At 54.4% G+C, this 24,421-nt stretch overlaps 1 protein-coding gene and 2 long non-coding RNA genes across 23 annotated transcripts in view; 2 read left to right on the top strand and 1 right to left on the bottom strand.

The window, feature by feature from the left end:
- The window catches only part of LOC146395233 (uncharacterized), a 301,554-nt gene that overhangs the window by 15,267 nt on the left and 261,866 nt on the right, over positions 1-24,421 (bottom strand). The window lies entirely within an intron of this gene.
- LOC102158952 (uncharacterized) lies at positions 43-3,285 on the top strand. Of its 2 annotated transcripts, XR_002339868.2 has the most exons (4): positions 43-127; positions 657-722; positions 1,133-1,196; positions 2,651-3,285. It is a non-coding gene; the product is annotated as an uncharacterized LOC102158952 (long non-coding RNA). The 2 variants fall into 2 exon arrangements; XR_308705.4 differs by lacking the exon at positions 43-127 and having other exon boundaries at positions 583-722; positions 2,651-2,791.
- Positions 10,724-24,421, top strand: part of EBF4 (EBF family member 4) — a 69,942-nt gene continuing 56,244 nt past the window's right edge. For 12 of the 20 annotated variants that reach the window (XR_014832082.1, XR_014832085.1, XR_014832086.1 and 9 more), the window contains exons 1-6: positions 10,724-11,069; positions 11,589-11,710; positions 21,866-22,109; positions 22,231-22,294; positions 22,820-22,875; positions 24,336-24,409. Coding sequence is in view for 15 of the 20 variants with exons in the window: in XM_085003433.1 (XP_084859559.1) it covers positions 10,752-11,069; positions 11,589-11,710; positions 21,866-22,109; positions 22,231-22,294; positions 22,820-22,875; positions 24,336-24,409 (878 nt within the window). In the remaining 5 variants the exon portion in view is untranslated. Of the gene's footprint in view, positions 11,070-11,174; positions 11,711-21,865; positions 22,110-22,230; positions 22,295-22,819; positions 22,876-24,335; positions 24,410-24,421 lie in introns of those variants that run through there. The other 8 variants (XR_014832087.1, XM_085003434.1, XM_021077754.2 and 5 more) reach the window with 4 other exon arrangements.

Genomic DNA, 24,421 nt, shown 5'->3' with positions numbered 1-24,421 from the left:
GCGGGAAGGTGACGCCGGAATCCAGCGCGGCTCTGCGCCTCTACTTCCGGTCCGGCCTGGGTGCCGGGTGGCTCTCTCATTTCCTCCAACACAAAGCTCGTGCTTACTTTTCATCCTCCTGCGTTAGGTACTCCTACGCACCCCTTCTCCTGGAGGCTGATGCGGCACAGAACCGCTTTGTTCCTTCCTTTATTTTCGGTCACCCTGTTTATGTTGAAACTTAAAAATAACATTAGGAGCTCCCGTCGTGGCGCAGTGGTTAACGAATCCGACTAGGAACCATGAGGTTGCGGGTTCGGTCCCTGCCCTTGCACAGTGGGTTAACGATCCGGCGTTGCCGTGAGCTGTGGTGTAGGTTGCAGACGCGGCTCGGATCCTGCATTGCTGTGGCTCTGGCGTAGGCCGGTGGCTACAACTCCCATTAGACCCCTAGCCTGGGAACCTCCATATGCCACGGGAGTGGCCCAAGAAATAGCAACAACAACAACAACAACAACAAAAGACAAAAAAAAAAAAAAAAAAAAAAAACATTAAAGGAAAATATGAGGTTTCATTTTTATCAAAGGAGGACCTAAGTTAAATAACGAGTTGAAAAACAGTACTGAAGAATCTGTCTTAATGTCTTGTGTCTTCACGTTTGTTAATCTTTTAACCAGTTCTCACTGAACAGTCCTGTGTCCGACGCTAAAGGCGTTAATGAACCACATGGTCGGTAGGAGCAGGTGTGTATGTCTGGCTTCAGTATCCTAGCCTACTCAGTTACTTTGTATTAATCAGGTTTGCTGGTTGTTTGTTGCTACCTGGTCTCGTTCTGTTTCGGTGGGGGGTTTGGGGGAGGTTGTTTTTTTTGTTTGCTTGTTTTTTATGGCCGCACCCGCCGCATATACAAGTTCACAGGCTAGGGGTGGAGTGGGAGCCTCGGCTGCCAGCCTACACCTAAGCCACAGCAACGCCAGATACCAGAGACGTCTGCAACCAACAGCACAGGAGGCAACGCCAGGTCCTTAACCCATTGAGCGAGGCCAAGGATCTAACCCACATCCTCGTGGATACTAGTTGGGTTCTTACCATTGAGCCACAACAGGAAATTCCCTGGTCTTGTTCTTTGATCTGACATTTGTTTCCCTAATAGGGTATCTGGGGCCTGAACGCCCCTAAGCAGGATTATAATTGGAGACTGAAATTACTTCAAGCATGTAAGTATGACTAAAAGGGAATTTCAGAGTGATTTTTAAAATTCCCATCACATGCTGTTGACAAATGACATGCTTAAAACAGATGACACAAGTGGACCAGGGGCACTTGTTAAAAATGCAGACTTCTGAGTTCCACCCCAGACTTGCTGAATCCAAATTGCAAGATTGGGGCCCCAGAAAATACATCTGCCTCTCCCAGATGTTACGCACAAATTTAAGAACCATTAACTACGTTCTCTAAGCTTTGTAAACCTCATCCTCTACGCTTTGTAAACCTCATCCATCCAAAAAGTGTAGGGCATTCCCTCAGCCTAAGGGAGAGTATGTGTGGTTCTCATCTTGGGGACCAAAGATAGGCTTTGTGCCTCTTTTTTGCATTCCTTTAAGCAGAGCATTCTCTACACTTGTGGGGTGAAAAGATTCAAATTAGATAATAAACGTGTAAGAAACTTAAACGTACTGTGTAAATAAAGGCTGTTATCATAGCTAATATAATTCATCAGTGTATAATATTAATGTAATATAGTCCTCCATCTTCAGAATCAAAACCAGAGAGCAGCACCAGCTTGCTGCCATAGACTCCCTAGTCCCAAGTCCCACACTGCTATTGCTGTCCACCAGCGTTTTTCTCTTCCAAATATTCTTCTTTCTAAAGAAAAAAAGTGGAAGATTTAGACTTTTTAAAACCTGTATTTTCTGTTACTTTAGGCAACTTAGGGTGGGAAAGGAAATGTACCATCTTGGTCCCATCTCTGATCATCTAATTTTAATCCCAGAAAATATTAACTTTCATGAGCGCAAGACCAACATTATTTCCATCCCTAAATTCTGCGCAGATCTGAGCCCAGCTTGACCAATAATATCTGCTAATTGATACAACACCATGGGATGTCAGAAGGGTGAAGGGAGCTAATGAAGGGTACCAGTTGATTCAGGCCAAGGAAATGTGACCATCACTGTTGCCACCTAAAGATCGGCACTGGCCATCTGCCTCTACAAGAATTAAATCACAAGCTGCTGCAACCGCTGTCCTTCAACACACTCTGAAAGGAGTTCAGGGTGGAGATTGGGAATGAGGCACTTCATGCTCTACGAAAATCTAGCAGAACAGGTGGTCTTTAGATAGATATTTTCAAGAGAAGATTTTATGAGCCCAATTCTTGCATCTCCTCTTTTTCAAGAAAAGCGCTAAAATCCTTCCTCGTAACAGCCGCTCCTCATGACTAGCAGTAACCTTCATGAGACTAGCAGCAACCTTCTGCAAAAACATGTGCTTGATTGCGTGGACCAACGCCCCCTCCCTCCCAGTTCACCAAAATCACGTATATACTGACCTTCCTCCCTACCTCTTCAGAGCAGTTTCTCAGAGGCTGCCTCCAGGGCTAGAGTCCTCATTTTGCCCCGAATGAAACTTAACTCACAACTCTCACGTTGTATTTTTTTTTTTTTTTCAGTTGACACCGTCTCAGCCATTGTGTTCTTCCCATGAGTTTGGTGAGCTCTCCTGGACTTTGAATACTTATGAAAGCGTCTCTCACTGATACTACCTGAGAATAGGGAAGTTCATTCAGGACTCTTGGAAAGTTTCCTTAACCAGACTTTAGGCAGGTTAGGGAGCTTAAACTACCTCGTTCCATCTAATTGTTATGAAGCATGTATGAGTGTTCGTATGAATTCACTGTCAGTTTCCTAAGCCTATAAGTTCTCCAGTACAGGGGTCTTAACCAGAGCTCTGGGTATTTGTGAATGGAAATCAGTACCATGAATTTAGGGAATTTTTTTTTAATCACATCTTTATTCTCATTACCCTCTAATTGAAATTTAGTGTTTCCTTTCATTATGAAGGTAGAGTGATATTATAGTGCTACCTGTAGTGCCCTTGACTTTGTCACTAATAGAAACTATATTTCATGCCACATTTCAGTTGTGCCACATATCTTGAAATGTCACTTGCTTTCATCCCTACTTTGATATTGTTTGACCTAATGCTAAATTTTGTTAATTAATGTAGTAATAAAACTGCCAGCATAGTGCTGTATTACAAAGTTGCATTACTATTATATATCAATATAATGAGTTTTCTTCGTAATCTTATTTGTTTTATTTTATGTGTTTAAAAGCTTTTCTTCTATTCCCTGGTAGCCTGGCTGGTTACAGATCTGGCATTGCCACTGTTGTGGCTCAGGTTCAGTCCCTGGCCTGGGAACTTCAGCATGCCAGAGATACAGCCAAAAACAAATAGAATCCTTTCCTGAAAGGAATGCAGGGGATGGAGCTCAGAAGATGTAGCTTCAGCTGGAGTCTACCTCACCTTGTTCTGGGGAGCTCTGGAGCAGGAATGATGTCTCGGGGTTATCCCAGTTTGAAGCAGTCCTTAAAAACTCTGCTTCAGCCCTGCATGCCCTAAACTTCTAGGCATCTTCAGCTCTTGGAGCCTCCATTTAGCCAAGGACATCCTTCCCAGAGAAGGGGGTAGCTATGTGCAGTTAATGACCAACAGCAAGGCAGTCGGGGGACTGGATGCACCAGCCAGCAGAAAGGAACCAGACAAAGCAGCTACTACACCATGGAGATGACAGTAACCATGATGCCCTGGGACACAGTGAGGAGAGCAGGCATGTTTGAGGCGATGAGGTACAGGCAGGAGGAGTAAGTAAGACTGGTTCAAGTTCTAGGGCTGAAAGAAATGGAGAGGGATTCATGAGCAATACCAAGGAGGCTGTTGGGATGGTGACCATGAATTTATCATGGCATGATGGTGTGTGGTTTCATGGAGAAAGCCAACACTTAGGTTCATCTAAAGGTGTGTTTTGCCCGAGAAGGGCACAAGGGAGTTGAGGGTGTTGGCAAAATGGGCTGGGGAAGGAAGCGAAGACAGAAGAGATCTAATGGGTAGACAGGTGAGAAATTGATCAAAGATCTCAAAATAGTCAAAAAGCAAGTAAGATGGAAGAAGAGGAGGGTGTCTCCACCAGCCGGTTTGGAGGTCGAGCAGATGCCAGTTATAAAGTCCCAGCTAGGACTGTGGGAGTGGGTCCCGAAGGGAGCTCGAGGAGACCCCGGCAGAGAGGACTTCGACACACAATATTGGATGAGTCGTCTGTGTCATTGTGGGAGTCAGCAGCGTAGTGGCAGGGGAAAGGCTAGGATCTGGATGAGCAGGAGAGACCAAAGGTCAGAGAGGGCAGAGAATGAGAATGGCGATTTCAGTGACTGGGAAGAGTCACCGCAAAATAGAACTTTTTTTCCTGTTAATTTTAATATATATATGTATATTTAAATCAGGCATTAAATATGGCTGTTCACATCACGAACATGAAGAAGCAAAATGGCCAGGGCCATCCCAGAAGGCTTCCTGGTTGGGGATGTCCCAGCTCTTAGCCTTCCTCCCTGCCGACTGAAGCTTAAACAGTTGGGAAGGGGGGGGAGATATAAATATATGCTGTCATTTCAGATTTTCCACCACTACCTGCTGGAAGCTAAGGGGCAGCCCTCCAGGGACAGTGCTGTTGCTGTTACAACTTGAGATGAGAGAGCTGCAGTTTCTGGACATTCTCTGAAAGCTGGAGGATGGACAAAGGCGCAGCCGGGTGCAGATCTTGCTCCACCAGGGAAACAGTTCCCCTTCCTCTTCCCGAGTAGGGATTGGGATTAAGACTGGTTGTCAGCAGTTCCCATCGTGGCACAGCGGAAACAAATCTGACTAGGAATCTTGAGGTTGTGGGTTGGATCCCTAGCCTCGCTCAGTGGGTTAAGGGTCCGGCATTGCCGTGAGCTGTGGTGTAGGTCTCAGACGCGGCTCGGATCCTGCATTACTGCGGCTGTGGTGTAGGCTGGCAGCTGTACCTCTGATTAGACCCCTAACCTGGGAACCTCCATATGCCATGGGTGCAGCCCTAAAAAGAAAAAAAAAAAACTGGTTGTTATTAAGGGGACACACAGCCTTTGCTTCAGCTCAGAGATTGAAGATAGGACTACAACTCTCCTGACGAAGTGTCCACCATCATGGCTCCAAATGAATTATTATTTAAGATTGAATAACTCAGCCTAGATGCAGGGAATGGGCTGGATCCTAAGGCCGAATATCATCGGTAGTTTGGTTTTCCTGAAGCAGTTGAAGAGACCTCAGGAGGCAACAGGGAGGAAGGCAAAGAGCTGGGGAATACTCACAAGGAAGCCTTTTGGGATGGCTCTAGCCATTTCTGTTTCCTCATGGAACTGTGTGAACAGCAATATTTAGCGCATGCTTTTTTAATGCACTTTTAGGGCCGCACTCTCGGTATGTGGAAGTTTCCAGGCTAAGGGGCGAATCAGAGTTCTAGCCCCTGGCCTGCGCCACAGACGCAGCAATGCCAGATCCAAGCTGGGTCTGCAACCTACACCACAGCTCATGGAGATGCCGGATCCTTAACCCACTGAGCGAGGCCAAGGATTGAACCCGAAACCTCATGGTTACTAGTCAGATTTGTTACCATTGAGCCACTAAAGGAACTCCAATTCTTCCTATATTTTATTTCACATTTGGGAAGTTGACCTAAAGTGGATCTAGGTGTTGACCTGACACTCTGGGGCCTCCAGGGGGCGCTATGGCCCAACACACAATCTGGCCAAGGGCACTTCTGCCTGATGTGCAGCTTTGGGATCTGTTTTCTGTGGTGTTGCACTCTCTTTAGAGAGGGAGGTGGGGGGACGAGAGAGAGCAAGAGTTCTGCTGATTTTTTTAAAATTATTTGTGGTGTAAGCACAAATGTCTATGATGGAGAAGGATGAGGTCAGAGGCTCTGGGTTGGTGGTCTGGGGTGAGCCTCTGCCTGGGCCAGAGAAGACTGGCTTTCTCTGTGGGCTTGGACAAAACATCCTCTATCTGTCGCCACCCCACCCCCAGCTGTCTGTGAACATAGCTAAAGCAGGCCCCCAAAGCCCTTTCTCATGGAAAAGCTACAACAGTTTGAGAGGAGAACTTTGTCAAAGGAACGAAGACAAATAATACAAAATAAAAATTCAGAGAGAGTTCCAAGAAACAGACTTGCTGAAACTATAGTAAAGATACTTGAGTTCCCATCATGGTGCAGCAGAAACAAATCCAACTAGGAACCATGAGGTTGTGGGTTCAATCCCTTGCCTCGCTCAGTGGGTTAAGGATCCGGCATTGCCATGAACTGTGGTGTAGGTCAAAGATGCAGTTCAGATCCTGCGTTGCTGTGGCTGTGGCGTAGGCCAGCAGCTGCAGCTCCAATGTGATCCCTAGCCTGGGAACCTCCATATGCCACGAGTGCAGCCCTAAAAGGCAAAATAAATAAATAAATATTTTTTAAAAATTTTTTAAATAAAGCAAAGGTACTTACCTCTGACCCTAAAAGCTGACCCAGAATTTGCCCACTGGCCTTCCACCCACTGGGCCCAGTTGGTACCCTCATCACCCAGGGCCCTGTCCCTTGGTTCAGCAACTGTAATTGGGAGGCCCTTCCCAGGGGCTGCAGGCTTGGGATGCATTGAAAACAATCCTTGTTGCTTTCTTCCTACTCCATGTGGTTAATATAGACTAGAAGCCTGCAGCAGTCAGGAGCCCATTGAGACTGGCCTTAGTTCAGTACCACTTTCCTGTGTTGAGCAACTCCCCTTTCTGCCCGGGGTTAATTCTGAGCACCTACCCCTCCAATCTACCTTGGGAAGAGTCTTCTAGGACCATGAAGAGTTGCAACACCAAAGCCCTTCAGGCATTACAAAAAAGAATGTGGACCTCATTGCCTCTGAGAGAAGAAAGGTGTTACAAAGATGAAGGCATCAAAGCTGGGGGGGGGGCGGGTGTAGAGAGTGTGGGACTCATGTCTGCATTCGGGAAACAGCAAGATCTGTGTCAGACAAGCAAGGGACTCAACAGCAAGGGGTTAGAAGGAAGAACATTTGCATCCGAGGCCCTGGAATGTCCCTAAACTGAGTCCCTAAATGTCTACTAAGCCATGATAGACACTTAGAAGTTTCTAAGCAGATAATGGCCTGCTTTTTAAAACTGTGGCAGGAGTTCCTGTTGTGGCTCAGTGGTTAACGAATCCAACTAGGAACCATGAGGTTGCAGGTTCGACCCCTGACCTTGCTCAATGTGTTAAGGATCCAGCATTGCCGTGAGCTGATGCAGAGGCAGCTCAGATCCCGCGTTGCCGTGGCTGTGGTGTAGGCTGGTGGCTACAGCTCCGATTAGACCCCTGACCTGGGAACCTCCATATGCCGCGGGAGCGGACCAAGAAATGGCAAAAAGACAAAAAAATAAAAATAAAAATAAATAAAACTGTGGCAGGAGGATGGACGGGAGCGGACAGCTAGAGTGCAGGAAGATAGCTAAGGAGGATGTCAGCAAACTGGGGCAGCTCCCTCCTCCAAGCCAGCGGAGAACAAGTAAGCTTCACTGTTAAAGATCTTCACTGTGACCATTAGGGGAGGGAGAAGCACATGGAGGGAGATTTCTTAAGACCTGACCAACACGTGGCTGTGGGCAGGGCGAGGAAAGTATCAGAGATGAACTTCTGGGCCCCGAGCGCAGCAGGTAGTTGCACATCAGAAGGAGGTGCCATGGACAGACTCAGGGGAGGCAGGAGGAGAGCTGGCTTGTGGCCAATGGGCATGAGTGTGGCTTGGGCACGTGGAGATGAAGCAGCCCCAACCCCAGCCCAGGGGCAGAGCTACTTGGGAGAGGACCGCTCCCTGGAGGTAGGGCTTCCCTGCCTCCACAAGGGTCAAGGTCAGCCCTGTCCTCACCAGGAGATGTTCAGGACAGAAGCAGATGGAAGCCCACACTAGGGCATCATTTCCCCAAAGATGGCCTCTCAGACGGTGGAAAAGCATGAGTTCTCGAAGAAAGGGAGATGGGAGCAAGACACAGCAGGCTGGGTGCACGGAGAGCTAAGAGGAGAGATGGGGTGCTCCGATCATCAGGATGGCCTTCCCAGAGGTGTGGAGGAGGGGATGCAGAGAGCCCAGTGCTGCATGGGGGGGTCAGAGGGCCTCAGGCAGAGAGAAGAGCAAACAGCAGCAACATTGGAAGGGACCCAGACCACTAGGGCTTCAAGAGTGGCTTGCTGGGGGCTGGCAAAGTCAGCCTTGGTGGAATACGCCTGTGGACTTGGTTAGAAACAGGAGGGGCACAAGTTGGAGGAGGAGGCAGCGGGGACAAAGTGAGGTTCTTTTAAGAGTTGGGAGGTCTGAGCAGAGTAAAGAAGGAAGATCAACAGATCAGACGGAACATCAGGAGGAGCAGAAGATGGGACTGAGCAAAGATGTCCCTGAGCACACATGCTTCTCTGGGGAGCAGGGGGAGAAGAGAATGGGTGAAAAGACTGAGAAAGAACGAAAAATGCAGACGGCTGAGAACGACAGCAGGATTCTGCTTGTAATCTCTCCAGTAAAGAAGAGGTAGGGTATCTGCTGGAAATTTAGAGAACCAGAGGCAGGTCTGAAGATTGGTAAGGGAGCACAGTAAGCACAGAACAGCCTGGGGTGGGGGGGTTCCCTAGAGCATTGCTTCTCAAATGTAATGTGTATGTGAATTCCCTACAAGTGTGTTAAAAAGGTAGGTTATGATTTAGCAGGTCAGGGCAGGGCCTAAGATTCTGCATTTCTAACAAGCCCCTGCTTAATGCTGAAGCTGCTGGTCCAGGGACCATGTTGGGAGGAGCATGGATTTAGAGAGTCAGATAAGGGGATGGAGAGAGACTGAGGAGTTCCCACTGTGGTGCAATGGGATCTCCAGCGTCTCTGGAGCACTGGGTCGTACAGGTTTGATCCCTGGCCTGGCACAGTGGGTTAAGGATCTGAAGTCGACCAATACTGCATGGGTTGCAAATGGGGCTCACATCTCATCCCAGGCCCAGGAACTCCATATGCGGCAGGGCAGCCAAAAATGATAATAATAATAATAAAAAAAAAAAGAATGAAAGAGGAGTTCCCGTTGTGGCGCAGTGGTTAACGAATCCGACTAGGAACCATGAGGTTGTGGGTTCGATCCCTGGCCTTGCTCAGTGGGTTAAGGATCCGGTGTTGCCCTGAGCTGTGGTATAGGTTGCAGACATGGCTCAGATCTGGTGTTGCTGTGGCTGTGGTGTAGGCCAGTGGCTACAGCTCCGATTCGATCCCTAGCCCGGGAACTTCCATAGGCCACTGGAGTGGCCCTAAAAAACAAAAAACAAGAGAGAGAAAGAAAAAAAGAAAAGGAAAGAAAGGGAAGGAGACTGAAATAAGAATTCACCTTAAGGAGAGACTACCTTTGATCTCAACTGGGATAAAAACTGAGACCTTGAAAAATCTGGGTGGGACTGAGGTCCTTGCAGGTAATGAGGAGGGGGCCGTCGCGAGGGGGATGGTAGAGGGCAGAGGTCAAGAGAGGAGGTGGGTGCCTCTGGGATGGTAGGAAAACCCAGCAGAGGTCAGAGGTCCACCGCATGAGGTGGACCACCAAGTGCACACTTGGAAACCACCCCCCACCCCTCACCCCCGCAAAAAAAAAAAAAAAAAAAACGGGAGTTGGGAGTCAGCTGGGGCATGAAAATAATATTCCAGGGAGTGAAGCAGGCCACCCCTAATGCTGTTCTTCAGGAAAGTGCTGGACTCATTCTGGGCTTGTTCAAAGCCTGGCCAGGACATACCAGGCCAGAATGTGGGGAAAGGGGCAAAAAGGCTCAGCCTTTGGGTCTAGGGCAAGAAGATTTCTGGGCCAGGAACTAATAAAAGCATAATGAAATCTGAGAGGGGAGATTCTTTGGCTGGGGAGACAGAGAAAGTGAGCTGGGATCTGAGTCCTAACTTAGTGACCAACTTGCACCAGAACCCAAGAGGTGTCTGAAAGGCAGAGGTTGGAAACGAAAATGCTTTAGTTGTAGGCAAGCCAAGACCTGGCCTGAGGATGAGGGGTGCAGGGACAGCGCTCGGCGGCGTGTCTGGGGCCCAGCCTAAGAGAGAAAGGTTTGGGTCCCAGGCTGAGGTTAACCCGAGGTCAGGGGAAATGCTGGGAGGGCGGCCGGCGCCAGCAGAGAACATCAAGAGTCAAAGCCCGAAGGCGTCGAAATGAGCGGCAACTGCAGGTCCTGGGCGTCGGTGTGGAGCGTAGGTCGGGTGGCTGGGAGACAAGGATGAACCGAGAGGAAGCCCGGGCACGGTCCAGAGGCGACCTGGAGGCGGAGGAGGCTTCTGAGAGCCGCACAGCACGCTCCTCCGGCTTTGGCCCCGCTCCCCGGCCGCGCAGCCCCGACTGCTCCTTGCCCGGGCCTCCCGGGCCCGAGCTGGTCCCCCCGGCTCCTTCCCGCGGCCTCGGCCAGGCCGCAGCCCCCGGCCCCGGCGACGGACTCACCAGGGTCCGCCCCGCCGCGGCGGCCCGGGCCCGGCCGCTCCTCCCCCGATGATGTCACGTCCCTGGCCGCCCCTCGGCCGGCCGCGCCGCCCCGCCCCCGCCTCCCCCGGCCCCCAGTCCCCTGGGCCCGCCCGCTCCCGCCATCCCTCCTCCCGCCCGCTCTCCCTCCCTTCGGCTCCCGCTCCCCCGGGAGCGGCGGCGGCGGCGGCGGTGGCGGGATGGCCCGGGCCCGCGGCCAGGCCCCGGGGAGCGGCGGGCGGCGGCGGCCGCGGCGGGGAGGCGCGGGAACCGGGCCCCGGGGGGAGTCGGCCGGGCTGCTGCTGCTGCTGCTCCAGGTGCTGCCGCCCGGGGCTGCGGCAGGGCCCGGGCGCCGAGGCACGCGGGGCGCCGGCGGCGGCGGCGGCGTCTGCTGGCCCGGCGTTGCCCCTGTGTTTCCCCGGGACGCGAGGCTGCTGCTGCTCCTGCCTCCCCTGCCGCCGCTGTCGCCGCCGCCGCCGCCGCCGAGCTCCGCGCCTGCAGCCTCCGCCTCCCGGATGGTAATCAGCGCCCCGCGCCGGCGCCGCGGGCGGGCGGGCAGGCGGGAGGTGGGGGCGACGAGGGGGAAAGGGCGGGCAGCCCCGTGCCCCCGCCTCGCCAGAGGCAGTTCCCGGGGCGCTCGGGCCGCCCCCCCTCCGACGACCGCGGCCCTGGGCAGCCGCCAGAGCGCGCCGCTGGGGCGCCTCTGAGCGGACCGGGTGCCGGGTCCTCTCCTCGCCCTCCCCACCCCGCTCGCAGTCCGCCCGCCAGCGCTCAGGCCGCGGGGGAATCCCTCCATCTCCCCGCCCCGCGCCCCGGGAGGGGAGGGGACAGCGCCGGCGCTCGCCGACCCGCTTTCTCCGAGGGAGCGCCCAGGAGGCTAGTGCGCACTGAGCCGCCGGGACTGGCGCTGCGCTGCACTCCTGCGGGCGCCCGGTGCCGTCGGGCGGGCGGAGCTGAGACGCCCCGCAGCCTCGGCGGGACCGGATCCGGGCAGTGGGGGCGCCCACCGACTGCGCGCCCTTATGTTCCCTGCGCAGGACGCTCTGCCCCGAGGCGGGCTGAATCTGAAGGAGGAGCCGCTGTTGCCTGCGGGCCTGGGCTCGGTGCGCTCCTGGATGCAGGGCGCGGGCATCCTGGACGCCAGCACCGCGGCGCAGAGGTAAGCGCTCGGACCGCGACTTGGCGAGCTCGGGTTGGACGGCTGCGTGCCACCTTCGTTCAGTTTGCTGAGCTACTGGGGTGAGCGGTTGGAGGGAGCCCTAACTCCGGACTGTCCCGGCAAGCTCTTGCGCCCACCCTATCCTGAGCGCCTGTGCTTCCTCCTGAGGATGTGGGGCGGGCCGGGGCGGGGCTTCTGCCTCCACTCCTGGAGGTCCCGGCTTTGATTTCTGACTATCGCTCCCTGGCCCAGCTCTAGAGGAGGAGGTATTCCGCTGCCCGCAGTCCCACAGCCACCAGCCGTCAAGGAGCCGCTGACCCCTCCTTCCTAGGCAGTTTCCGTGCCCCACCTTGTCCAGTTCCACTGCTCTCTGCCAGGAAAGGCACGAAACCCAACCCCCTTTCAGCTTTCCCACGCCCCTCAGAGTTGGAGGCTGGGGATGTGCAAAGCTGGAGGAGCGGCTGGGGCTGAAGAGTGGAGAAGAGAGGAGGTGGGCAGTCGACTTGGTGGAATGATTGTGGCTGAAGGGACCGCTCAGGTCCCACCTCTCCAGGTGTTTTTCTGGTTAGTTCTCCCCAAGGCAGAGGCTCCCTGGGAATGCGGCACCCAGGCGCATCTCCTCTGACTCCTTTGCAGGGGTCTAGGCAGGGGGCCTGGATGGGGGATGGACTCCTGGATTTGGAAAGAAAGTAGAAAGATTTGTTGACCTCTGCCCACACCACCTGGGCTCCAGGCTTTTTGTACCCCCAGCTGCGAGCAAGGGGAGGGGAGGTTAGACATCCTACCCCCGGAGTTCTCAGTGGCTGGGACTAGGGAGGCGCTGCCTCTGCAACAACCTGAAGCACAAGGGAGCTGCGCTCCCCAGAGCTCTGAGCAGCCGCTTGTCCAGCAGCCTGAAGAGATTCTGCTGGAGGGTTTCCAGGGCCAAGCAGGCCTGGCCACTGGCCACACATTCACACCCCCAGCCCTGTTCAGGGACTCCTCACCACCTCGCCACCAACCTCAACCTCACCCCTTAACAGACACACACCTTGTTTTGTGTTCAAACTGAATGGTGTTTCTGCAGTCCTGTGCTTTCATGGCTGTCTGTCCAGAGGGACCCCCAGGGCGTCTTTCTGGAGCTCACCTCTTTGGAAAGAGAAAGGGTCTTGCCTAGGAATTCATTTACATACTTTTACTCATAACTATATTCCAGAGAATATGGGAAATGGAACACAAACCCCCACCTCTCTCATACAACTACAGTCACGTTTTAGTGTATTTCCTTCTCGTCTTTCTTCCTCTTAACATATTTTTTTTCCTGTGTTATACATACCATTCTGTATCCTGCCTGTTTTTCTGTTGGTCCTGTTTTTCAGTTTAACTTGAGATGGTCAATTTCTTTGTCTTTTTTCCTCCACCACCAGCTGTGTCGTGAGCGCTCCTTGTAAGGGTGGGTGGAGCGTTCCAGTGGGGCCTGGGGGGTTAAGGTTCCTGCTTGTCTCTGACCCAGCCCTGTGTCCCCGCCGCCGCTGCTGGCAGATTCGATGAGAAGGAAGCAGACGGGAGGGAGACCAGGAGGGAGACTGTGCCCTTGTAGCCCATGTGGGTGCAGGAGGCGTGGGAGGTGAGGCTCTTCCCACAAGATGGGGCATCAGCAGTGTGGTCTGTACACGGGGAAGAGGTCTTTAGTGGGGTCGAGGTGTCCAGTCTGAGTCCCCAGAGCCACATCACTGGGACTTGGAAGGTCTCCGCAGTTTGAAGAGAGGCATTTCTTCAGGCTGCTCATCTCCAAGTCCAGAGACTTCTCTGTCTCAGGCACAGACTGGGAGTCCCCACGCGTTTGGTTGTCTCTGGACGCCTCCTTGCTAGGGTATCGGGCTACTCCTTTCCCGTTCTTCATTCTTCTGAGGCACCTGCCCATTGGTTCTCCCTCCTCCATCAGTCCTCTCTTGGGGTCTTTGCATCCCAGAACAGCCACAACAGAAATCCCTTTCCCTGCCCTGCCCCCTTCACCTCCGCCTGGCTCCTCTCCCTCTGTCTCGGGGGAGCTTGCTCAGCAGAGCTCCCCGAAAGGCTGCTTTGGGTCTCACGACTGTCTTTGATGTGCTCTTCGCCTTCGCCCCACAGCCGCCTGGTTGTTCAAGGCTTCTGGATGGTCCCCTCTGTGTCCCATTCCGAATCACGGTGCCCACGGCCAGCTTTTAACCATGACGCACACTCTTGCCCTCCACGGCTTTCCTCTTGAATGTGAAGGTTAACCTGCCCCAGTTTATCACCTCCAGCCTGCTAGCCCGCTGCCCCAGCCTCTCAGCACACCCCAAAAACATCTGCCATGCACCGGTGGCAAAGCAATATGTTCAAAGAACTTTTCTCTGATCACGTCTGTCCCCAGTTAAAGGTTCAGTGACCACCCCCCCAGCGTCCTCCCAGTCAGCATCCAAGGCCCATCACAGTCTGACCCCAAGCTTCCTGTCAGCCTCTGTGTGACACTTGGCATCCAGCAATGTCTCTTGAAACAGCACCCACACACCCACTGAATAAAATCTGAAAACCCCCGCGAGCCTCCCCGTCCCCCAGAACCTTCTTTGTCTGTGCCCTCCCACCCGACCCAGAAGAGCAGCCCTTAGAGCTAAGGATGCTTGGCACAGGCCAGAGTGAGCTGTGTGCTGCCTGTCCCCACTTCCTTGTCCTGCCAGCCTACGCCTCCCTTTAGGACACGGGTGGTGGCTCCTCCATCCTTGTGTCTGCAGCACCAGACTCGACAGTCTCCAGCGGGCCGGGAGGCAATGAGTATCTGCTGGAGGAGCCAGTGTGCATGTTAGAAGTTTCCCAAATCTTTTTTTGTTGGGCTCCCCTGTCCACATTGGTGGTTTCCAGGGTCTCCCTGACCCCAGGTAGCAGGTACTAGAGCAGGTGCTGCTTCGCAGCTTTCCAACACCAAGGTTTTTCAGAAGGAGAAGGCTCAGAGCCTGCTGAGATCAGTGAGGGAGGCTCTGCCAACAGGAAGGAAAGTTCTGAGCAAAAGAGAGGTAGAGAGAAAAGACAGGTTGCATACCCACGCACGGAGGTAGTGGGGGAGGCGGGTGCGGAGGGCTGGAAGGGTCTCCCTAGCGAGGACCTCTGCACGAGGACCCCTGGCCATTGTGATGACTGTCCCCGCCCTGGGCCAACAAGACTTTATCTCCGAGAGCCGTAGCCCAGCCCCAGCCCACGTCCCCTGGAATCCCCTGCAGACCCACATCCTCTTGCTGGGGTTCCCAGCCCAGAAGCGGCTCTCCTCGCCTTCTGATGTGATTCCTGGCCCAGGGAGGCTCCTGGAGGACCCGGGCCAGACCTCCGCTTTGAGCTGGTGGTCCCAGAACGCTAGCATGGCCCTGAGAGGGAGGCCAGCTGGGGCTGCCTTTCCTGTAAGCAGCTGCAGGCCAGCCTCCCTGCTAGGAAATGCTTTTGTTTGCTTTAATAATTAATCGCCGGTTCCTCAGCCTGGGACCTGGCAGGCAGGCCTGCGGGTGGGTGGCGAGGGGGTGGGCAGAGAAAAGCTGGGTGGACAGTCTTTAGGTGGAGCTGAGAACAAGAGGAAGAGCGGGAGAGCTGGCTGGGGAGATCCTCCCCTGCGCCTCGCTGAGGACCTGCTGGCTGAGACAGTTTCCTGGCGGGGGGGTGGGGGGGGGAGCAGAGCGCCTGCTGGGCAGTGGGAGCAGGGGCTCTGAAGCAGCCCAAAGCCTCCTCTCCAGCAGGCGCTTCTAGACACAGGTTCTGGGCAGCTGTCACTAGACACCAGGTGCTCCTTCTGCCAGCATCGTTGCATTGTCAGGGTGGGTTCGCCTCAGTGAGCTTCTGCCTTTTTTCTTTTCCTTTCTTTTTATAGCTGCACCCATGGCATATGCAAGTGCCCAGGCTAGGAGTTGAACTGAAGCGGCAGCTGCTGGCCTACCCCATAGCCACAGCAACGCTGGATCCGAGCTGTATCTGTGACCTATGCCACAGCTTGCACGCCGGATTTTTAACCCACTGAGCAAAGCCAGGAATCTCACTCACATCCTCACAGAGACAAAGTCAGGTCCTTAACCCACTGAGCCACAGTGGGCGCTCCAAGCTGCTGCTTTTATCTTCCCAGGCTCTGGGCAGGGATAAGCCATAGATCTTGGCTGGGGCCAGGAATGCCAGGCTCAGCGTGCTGATTATCAGCAGTCCCAGGGGCCCAAGGGATGCCTGCAGGGAGAGCCAGGGCCAGTGGGCTCCTTGGAGGAAGAGAAGGTGCAGAGGAGAGGAAGTGGGGGACTTGTACAGCGGTGCTAGGATGGGGGAAAGTGAGCCGGATTTAGCAGAGCTGTTAAGAAGCCTGAGACAGAGGGTGAGAAGGAGCTCAAAAAGAGGTCTCCCCACTGCTGATGGCCTCAGGGCTTCTCCCCATTTCCCCAGCATCCTAGGTTCCGAGATGGATCAGGCACATGCCCAGGCACTGCTTAGAACCTTGGGCTGCCAAGGTGGGAAAGGGTTAGGGTTTTGGTAGAGGGCAGGGGGAGGCAGAAGGCTGAGGGTGCCTCTGAGGGGGATGCCAAAGCTCCAGTCGAGGCCATTTGTCCTTCGTGGGGTTTGGGATGCTTGTGTTAAGTTGCTTGTATTTGGAGTTTCTTGGTGGCTCAGCGGGTTAAGGATCTGCTGTTGTCACTGCTGTGGCTCAGGTTCATTTCCTGGCCCAGGAACGTCTCTATGCCACGGGCATGGCCCAAAAAATAAAATAAATTGCTCATATTTATAATAAGCATGTAATCAAGGATGTAAAGAGTTACCAATGGCCTTGAGAGTCGAGAGCAGAGACTGGCTCTGAGTGAGGAGATGGCTCTGATGAGATCCAGCAGCTGCTGTGAGAAGGGTCCTGGGGCATTGCGCTCAGCCTCACAAAGGAGCATCTCCAGGGACCCCCCAGGTGGGCCCAGCAAGAGCAGCCCGACAGCTGCAGCCCCCAGCATGTCCCCACAGGCATCCCCCTCTACTCCGGAGCACAGGGTACCCGACCGACTCCTCCGGCTGTGAAGGTCAGGTTGCCCTTGGTGTCACCTTTAACCTGGATTCCCAGCACGGTCGGTGCTCGGGGAGCCCACACACACCCAGGCTTGCTACAAGGCAGAGGTCCTCCCGCCAGAAAATAGCTAAGTGCACCAAAGCTCTTCTGTCACAATCTCCTTTAATGTGACCGCTATTTCAAAACAGAAGATGGGAAGCGGCGGAGTGGGCCAGGGTGGGAATCGGAAAATGAGCACTTTCTCCTCTCACATGCAGGCTCTTAGTACAGGCACAAATGCCCCACCATCTCAGCACACCCTGGAGTTGATAGGAAAGTGTTTTGAACATTTCACGGAACAGTCTTTTTAAGAAAGCAAGATGTGGGATTCATTTTGGAGTCTTACAAAAGTGGTTAATGTGGCCGTTTTCATCACTCAGCTGCATTTACCTGGAAAAGGCGCATATGTGGCACGCTTTGTGCACTAATCATGCTAAGTGAGTGAGCCGTTTCTGAATTATAGGCTCCGGCACCACACGTACCAGGTGAGGCCGTTCTCATGCATATCTGCCAAGCTGCACTCAGGCCCCTGGGCAGTAGCGTTGCTGCTTCCGTATGGTCGGCTGGGAGTTGGAACCCTGCCCACACCCCCTGGGGACCTTTGGGGAAGAGTCTACTTTCCTAAGACTTTCTTAAAACACCAGAGCCCACTGCCCAGCTGTCCACCTGTCCAGAAGCACCTGAGAAATGATGCCCCGGAAGCCCTCAGCCAGGGACCAACTGGGGTTGGTGGATAAAGACCCCAGCTTCCTGGTCCAGCCCTCTGATGGGGTAGCTGACGCACGTTCTAGACTGGTTTCCAGAGCTCCCCGGGGACGGAGCGGCAGCTGCCCACAGCGGTAACTTGGGGCGAATGCACCTGTTAATGGGCTGCCTTTCCTTCTCACTCATTCCCCTGCCCCGCCAGGGTTTCCCAGAATCACTTCCCACATGAAGTGTTGGAATCCTTGTTGGAATCTTTGTCTCAGCATCTGCTTCTGGGAAAACCCAAATAAAGCTCTTGCCTCTCCAGACTTGCAGGGCTCTGCTCCTTCCTTCCTTTCATGAAGGATTCCTCTCAATAGACATCCCCGCGGTGTCTCCCCACACCCCCGTGGATGTCTTAGGTGGCCCCCCCCTTTGGAGATCACAGAATCAGAGACCTTGGCCTTCATCCGCCTCTAAGCTGGTGTGGGAGCCCACGTCTGCTCCCAGGGTGTCCCGGCAGGCCTCTCAGAACCCCCACAGCCTATCTTCTGAGTCGTTTGAGCATATTTCTGTGTTTCTTTTTTTCTCTTCTTTAATCTTGATTTGTTTTCATCTCATGCGAGCATCAACACTTCCCAAGGGGACATGAGCAAAAGTCTCCCCCCCTTCCCCTCTCCCCTTGGGGCTTTTGGGGCCCCACCCGAGGTTGCGGATTGGTCACCTACCACAGGTGCCATAGAGGTGCCTGGGGAAACTTGGAGAAACCTGGAGAAGGAAGGCGCAGCCCAGACCTGCAGCTGCCACTCTAGCTGCTCTGCTAATCCTCATATGTCATTCCCCGACTGTGTTCATAGAAAAATCTGAGGATGTCTTTAAACGAGAACCTCTTCTGTTTCACCTTGACCTTCTCATTTGTCCCTTAGGGGTACGGACCAGGTAAACCAGAGACATCCACAGACCAGGAACAGTGCTGGGCCTGCCGAGCAGGGGTCTTGCCCCCGCCCCTGCAGTCCTCTCCTGGTCTGCTGGGGACCCAGGGCGCTTCCTCATATTGGTCTGTTGTCATGCTAGTAATCCCGTCCCCAGGCTATAAACTAGCCACCTCTGTCCCATTGCTTTGCATGGATGGGTGTGAGCCCAGGAGGATGATTGGGCCTTGGACCCACTAAGCAAGGCGGGGAAGGGAAGGTGATGCTGGGTTGCTTCGGGGCGAGTGGACGGGAGCCTGGTCCCACTGCAGGCTTGGGCTCAGGCATGTGAGGCAGTGCAGCCCCTCAGTGCCCCACAGCTGGTCCACAGACCCCAGGCACGGGGACCTGCTTTCTTTCCCCCTCTCTGCCCCCAGTCCCTACTCTCTTCTTGGGAATTCCCTCCTGCTGGGAGGGCAGGACCCGAGAAGCGGGCTTAGCTTGGGGCTTAGGGCAGACCTTCTAGGTTTGGTCCTAGGAGTCTGGCAGGAGCCAGCAGGCAGCCAGGACCCGGGACTGACTGGGATTGCCAAGAGCGATGGGTGGGAAGGGATGCTCAGGCCAGCATCATTGACTCCGTGCAGGAGGGTCCATGCAGAAAGGGTTTGTGAGTGGTCCCGGGGACTGTGTTCTTGCTCAGCCTCCACCCCTCCTCCTTCTTTCTCTAGACCCTCTGTCCCCACTGTCTGACACCTTTCCAGGCACCAGCACCTTTCCTGGGCTAGATGCCAGTAAGGGGCAGAGTGATCTGGGATGGCTCCACCGCCCACCCCCTCCTGGCCTTTCCTCCTCTCCACCCCCACCAAGGTGGTCCTAGAACCTGTCGCTGGGGATCCTCATTCTCCCTAAGCTGGTCTGGGGGGCCAGAGGGAGGAGTCAGGGTTCCTGCCTTATTAGCATATTCATCAACAGTAATCAGTGACCTGCTGTGATCAAAGCCCTCTTCAGGCTTCCCTGCCTCTTGGCAAGTGGGAATCAGGAGGGTCAAGGCCTAGACTTGAAGACCTAAGCCTGGGGAGGACGAGAGGAAGGAGTGGGGGGAGAATGATCCTGGAGAAGGAACATGTAGAAAGAACCTTTGGTGGAGGAGAGAAGGTGTTGGTGGCCCCCTCCTCCTCTGGATCAGGGACAAGCGAGACCCATCACTTCTGCCTCTGAAATCAGCATTTCCTATGGACCACTGCGGCTCCCAAGCAGGCTTTCAGGAGAAGGAACAATTTTCATTTTATTGTTTATTTATTTACTGTAATCGGTATGAGTAAAACACAAGCTTCTCAAGCCCATGACATTTCAGATATGGCTTCACATGATGCCCAGTGAGAGTAAGTTGATTTTAAATTATATGAAGATAGGCGTTCCCACTGTGGCACAGTGGGTTAAGAATCTGACTGCAGGGAGTTCCCACTGGGGCTCTGTGGTTACCAACCCAAGTTGTGTCCATGAGGATGCATATTTGATCCCTGGCCTCACCCGTGGGTTAAGGATCCAGCATCTCCATGAGCTGTGGTATAGCTCACAGACGCGGCTCGGATCTGGTGTCACTGTGGCAGCTGCAGCTCCAATTTGACCCCTAGCCTAAGAACTTCCAAATGCCACATGTGTGGCCCTGAAAAGCAAAAAAATAAAAAATAAAAAAAAAAAAAGAGTGCAGCCTCTCAGGTCGCTGTGGAGGCAGGGTTCAATCCCTGGCCCAGTGCAGTGGGTTGAAGGATCCAGCTTTGCTGAAGCTGTGGCATAGATCACAGCTGTGGCTCGGATTCAGTCCCTGGCCTGGGAACTTCCATATATCTCAGGTTCCGCCCTAAAAAACAAATAAATCTATTATATGAAGATAAATATTAAGTAGTGATGAAAATGGCAGATGTTGTCCCAGTGGAGCATCTGTGATGGGGACTCTGGTCTAGATGGCTCTCAGGGCATTTCCACCATCCTCCTCCCCACCTCATCCCTGCAGCAGCCTCTCCCTTTTCTACCACACTGAGACCTCCCTGCCTGCAGCATCTTCTAAGCCCTGCCTGACTTAGGAGCCTTCTGGTGGCCTTAAGTCATGTTTCCCAACTGCGTCCCTTCATCTGTCACAGAAGGAATTATTATTATTATTATTATTTTGCTTTTTAGGGCCTCACCCACGGCATATGGAGTTTCCCAGGCTAGGGATCAAATCAGAGCTCTAGCAGCTGGCCTATGCCACAGCCACAGCAACGCAGGATCCGAGCCCTGTCTGCCACCTACACCGCAGCTCACGGCACCGCTGGATCCTTAACCCACTGAGCAAGGCCAGGGATCGAACCTACGTCCTCATGGATGCTAGTCAGATTCCTTAACCGCTGAGCCATGATAGGAACTCCAGAATTAATTTTTTTCTTCGTTGACTGTTATCATCTTTTATCCAGTAACATCTTTTAGGAGCACCCACCCCTCAGACTTGTTACAGCCTCTTCCCTCCCCTGCCAGGTATTTCACTCTGGCCCATGTGGTACCATGTGGCCAGCACTCAGTACCTCACTGGGTTCAGGAAATAGTTGATGAGTGGGGCCTTGGTTCTTCTCCTCCTCCTGCTCTCACCTTGGCTTTGTTTCTGGGACCAGTTTCTGATGAGCCAGGAGAAAGCCCTTGGCAAAGCTGGACCAGAAAATCCTTCTCCCCAAGGGAGCAGTGGTTGTCTTTCTGAAGGAATGAAGGCAGGTCTGTCTACACCTGGGGAGGGCGCCCTCACCTTCAGTCATAGGCCAGGGTCCAGGCTGGGCAGAGGAACTTCCTCATCTCCCAGGCAACACCGTAGGTGCAGGTACACAGTCGTGAGCCAGGGTAAAGTGGGATATTCATTCCAGAACCTCCTGGCTGCCCCTTAGGGTACTCAGAGGACCTCTGGTCAGTAAGATGGGCTGCTTATACGTTTGGTTTAGAGATCACCCTTTCAAAATGTGAGGCCCAGGAGTTCCCTTCATGGCTCAGTGATTAACGAACCCAACTAGGATCCATGAGGATGCGGATTCGATCCCTGGCCCTGCTCCGTGGGTTAGGGATCTGGCGTGGCCGTGAGATGTGGTATAGGTCACAGACATGGCTCAGAGCCCCTGTGGCTGTGGCTGTGGCGTAGGCCAGCAGCTGTAGCTCTGATTCGACCCCCAAGCCTGGGAACTTCCATATGCCACAGGTGTGGCCCTAAAAAAAAAAGCAAAATGTGAGGCCCAGGGAAAAGTCTGCCAAGGAATCTGGCAACCATGCCTCTGTTGCCACCTGCTGTGCCGCTTATTCCCCTGGGAGCAGGCTGGGCTGACCTCAGGGCTGAGAGGGTCCTGACAAGGGGGGAGTTGACCTGGCCAATTTCTTGCCCAACCCTTGACATCAGAGCCAAGTCCTGGCCAGCGCCCCCTACCTGGTCAGAGCTGATGGGGGCTTTCTCCCCAGAGGGCATTTCCGGTGGTTTCCCAGCATCTTTCCTCCCCACAGTGGCGTGGGCCTGGCACGAGCACATTTTGAGAAGCAGCCTCCCTCCAACCTCAGGAAATCCAACTTCTTCCACTTCGTGCTGGCCATGTACGACCGGCAGGGGCAGCCGGTGGAGGTGGAACGCACAGCCTTCATTGACTTTGTGGAAAAAGACCGAGTGAGAGGCTCGTGGGCTCTCCGGGAAGGGCCAGGGTGGCGGTGGGGAGGGCTTCAGGGAACCCCCTCCCACCCGAGCAGCCGATGGGTAGGTGGTGGAGGAGTGGAGGGAGGGGGTGGGGAGAAAAGCTGAGCGGGAAAGGGGGGAGGGGAGGGGCTGGAGGATCCCTGGGAGCAGCCAGCATCTTCCCCATCCTGTGCCCCTGCAGGAGCCCGGGGCTGAAAAGACAAACAACGGGATCCATTATCGCCTCCGACTGGTGTATAACAACGGTGAGCGAAGCCCACTGCCCCCTGGGTATCACAGCGACACACGACGCACGCTGTCGGGATGGAGGAGGCCGGGCTCCAGCTGGGGAGGGTGCGGAGGGTGTTCACTCATCAGAAGCCACCGGGGCGGTGGGGGTGGGGGTAGAGGGATGGACTGCGGGTCTGGGGTTAGTAGATGCAAACTATTCCGTGTGGAATGGATAAGCAAGGAGGCCCTGCTCTACAGCATAGGGAACTATGTCCAGTCTCTTGGGATAAAACAGGAGGGAAGATAATAGGAGACAAAGAATGTACATATCTGTATAGCCGGGTCACTTTGCTGTACAGCCAAAATTGCACAACATTGTAAATCAACTATACTTTAATAATTAAAAAGAAGAAGATACATCTATGGCGCAGCACGTGCACACACACACACACACACACACACACACGAAAGAAAGAAAGAGAAAAAGAAAGCAAGTAAGAAAGAAAAGAAGCTACAGGGGCTCCGCATACAGCAGGCCCTCTCTGCCTTCCCACCCTTAGGACTTCGGACAGAACAGGACCTCTATGTGCGCCTCATCGATTCCATGTCCAAGCAGGTGAGCCAGCCCAGGGGATGCTCCGGCCTGTCCAGCCTGAGCGAGCATCCTTGTCCCCGCCCTCGCCTCCCCATGCCCTTCATCCCCACCAGTCTAGCTCCCCCAGCTCCCAGCACAGCCCACAGGAAGAGGCTGTGTGGCTTTTGCCCTCTGGACATGAAAAGGACAGTATTAGTACAAAGACTTTGTCTTGGGTTCTGTTATCGAGGAGTCTAGCGTAGATGGGGATTCAGGTTCTCGAGGGTTATTGGGGAGGAAGGGAAACGCTCTTGGAAGGGGAAGGGGAAGCAGGGCAGCGCAGGGGAGGGGGTGGGGGATGCTCAGCAAGGGTGCGGCCTCGGCCTCCACGGGGAGGCCCAGAGCAGGAATGGCCCAAGCATTGAGGCAAGGAGGCCAGGGTTCTGTCCCCTGGATCAGTTAGTTAGTCACTGGCTGGGGACCACTCCCAAGGGGAGACGGTAACCTTCCAGGCATTTTCAGGGGAAGCCGCTCCTATCGGCAGAGAGCAGTTCTCATGGGAAAGCGCTTAGCAGCTAGCACTACCTGCGGCTGAGGGATGGGTGCACTGGTCCAGGAGAGGGGACTGGATGGGACCCCAAAGCTCCTACCGCAGACTCTGAGCACCTTGCTGACTTGAAAAGACAGAGGAAGCAGACTGGGGGGCAGGGGGACAGTGTGAGGAGCTCGGGCAGCTGAAACCTGAGTCAGCCCTGGTGGACTCTGCGAGTAGCAGGGCCTCAAGTCTCAGGCTTATTCAGAGAAGCCTTGCCTGCTGGTTATGAGCAGGGCTGAGTCTCGGATGGGAAGATCGGTGGCCTGCACGCAAGGTGGAGGCAGGCTTTCCACAGAGATGGCCTTCTTGCAGCCTCACCCCATCCCAGGGCAGAGGAAGAAGTGGTGTGTTTCTAGAAAGGCTGGGATCACTGTGGTGTGGGAGGCAGGCCAGGCAGTGGCAAAGTGAGCCTGGGTGGCTGACACGTCCAGAGAGAGGGGGGATGGCTGGGAGGCACAGAGTTTATAAAGTGGGAAGCCAGTAAGATGGGACGCTCACTCCTTGCTTCAGGGCAGGGGACAGGCTGCAGGAGGGGCTTGGGAGCCTGATCCCACAGTCCAAGAGGAAGCCGTTGGCCTGGCCTGACCAGGGGCGGTGGTAGGGATGGGGAGAGGGGCTGAGGAGCTGGCGGGACTGCCTAAGGGACCCTGCAGCCTGGCCTTGGTCCTGGTGGTCCGGGGACCTCCCTGACCAGGAAGCAGAGCTGGCTCCAGGAAGCACGGCCTGTGGACAGACAGGCCCCTCTTGCCGATTCTGGTGGTGGTCCTGGTTGGTGGATCCAGGCTCCCAGCCCCCGCTTGGCACTCCTGGGCCCCCAGAGAGAGTTGGAGGGCGTGCTCTTCCCCGGGGCAGGAGCCACGGGCCCCTTATCCTTGGCCTTGAGAGGAGCCTCCTTCCCCTTCCCCAGGCCATCATCTACGAGGGGCAGGACAAGAACCCCGAAATGTGCCGAGTGCTGCTCACCCACGAGATCATGTGCAGGTGAGAAGGGCC

The sequence above is a fragment of the Sus scrofa genome, chromosome 17 (genome assembly GCF_054392235.1).
Source record: "Sus scrofa isolate SSC_HxYL_T2T_F1_AM1 chromosome 17, Sscrofa_HxYL_maternal_Yorkshire_Landrace_v2.0, whole genome shotgun sequence".
Classification (NCBI taxonomy): Eukaryota; Metazoa; Chordata; class Mammalia; order Artiodactyla; family Suidae; genus Sus; species Sus scrofa.
This window is presented reverse-complemented; position numbering and strand designations above follow the sequence as displayed.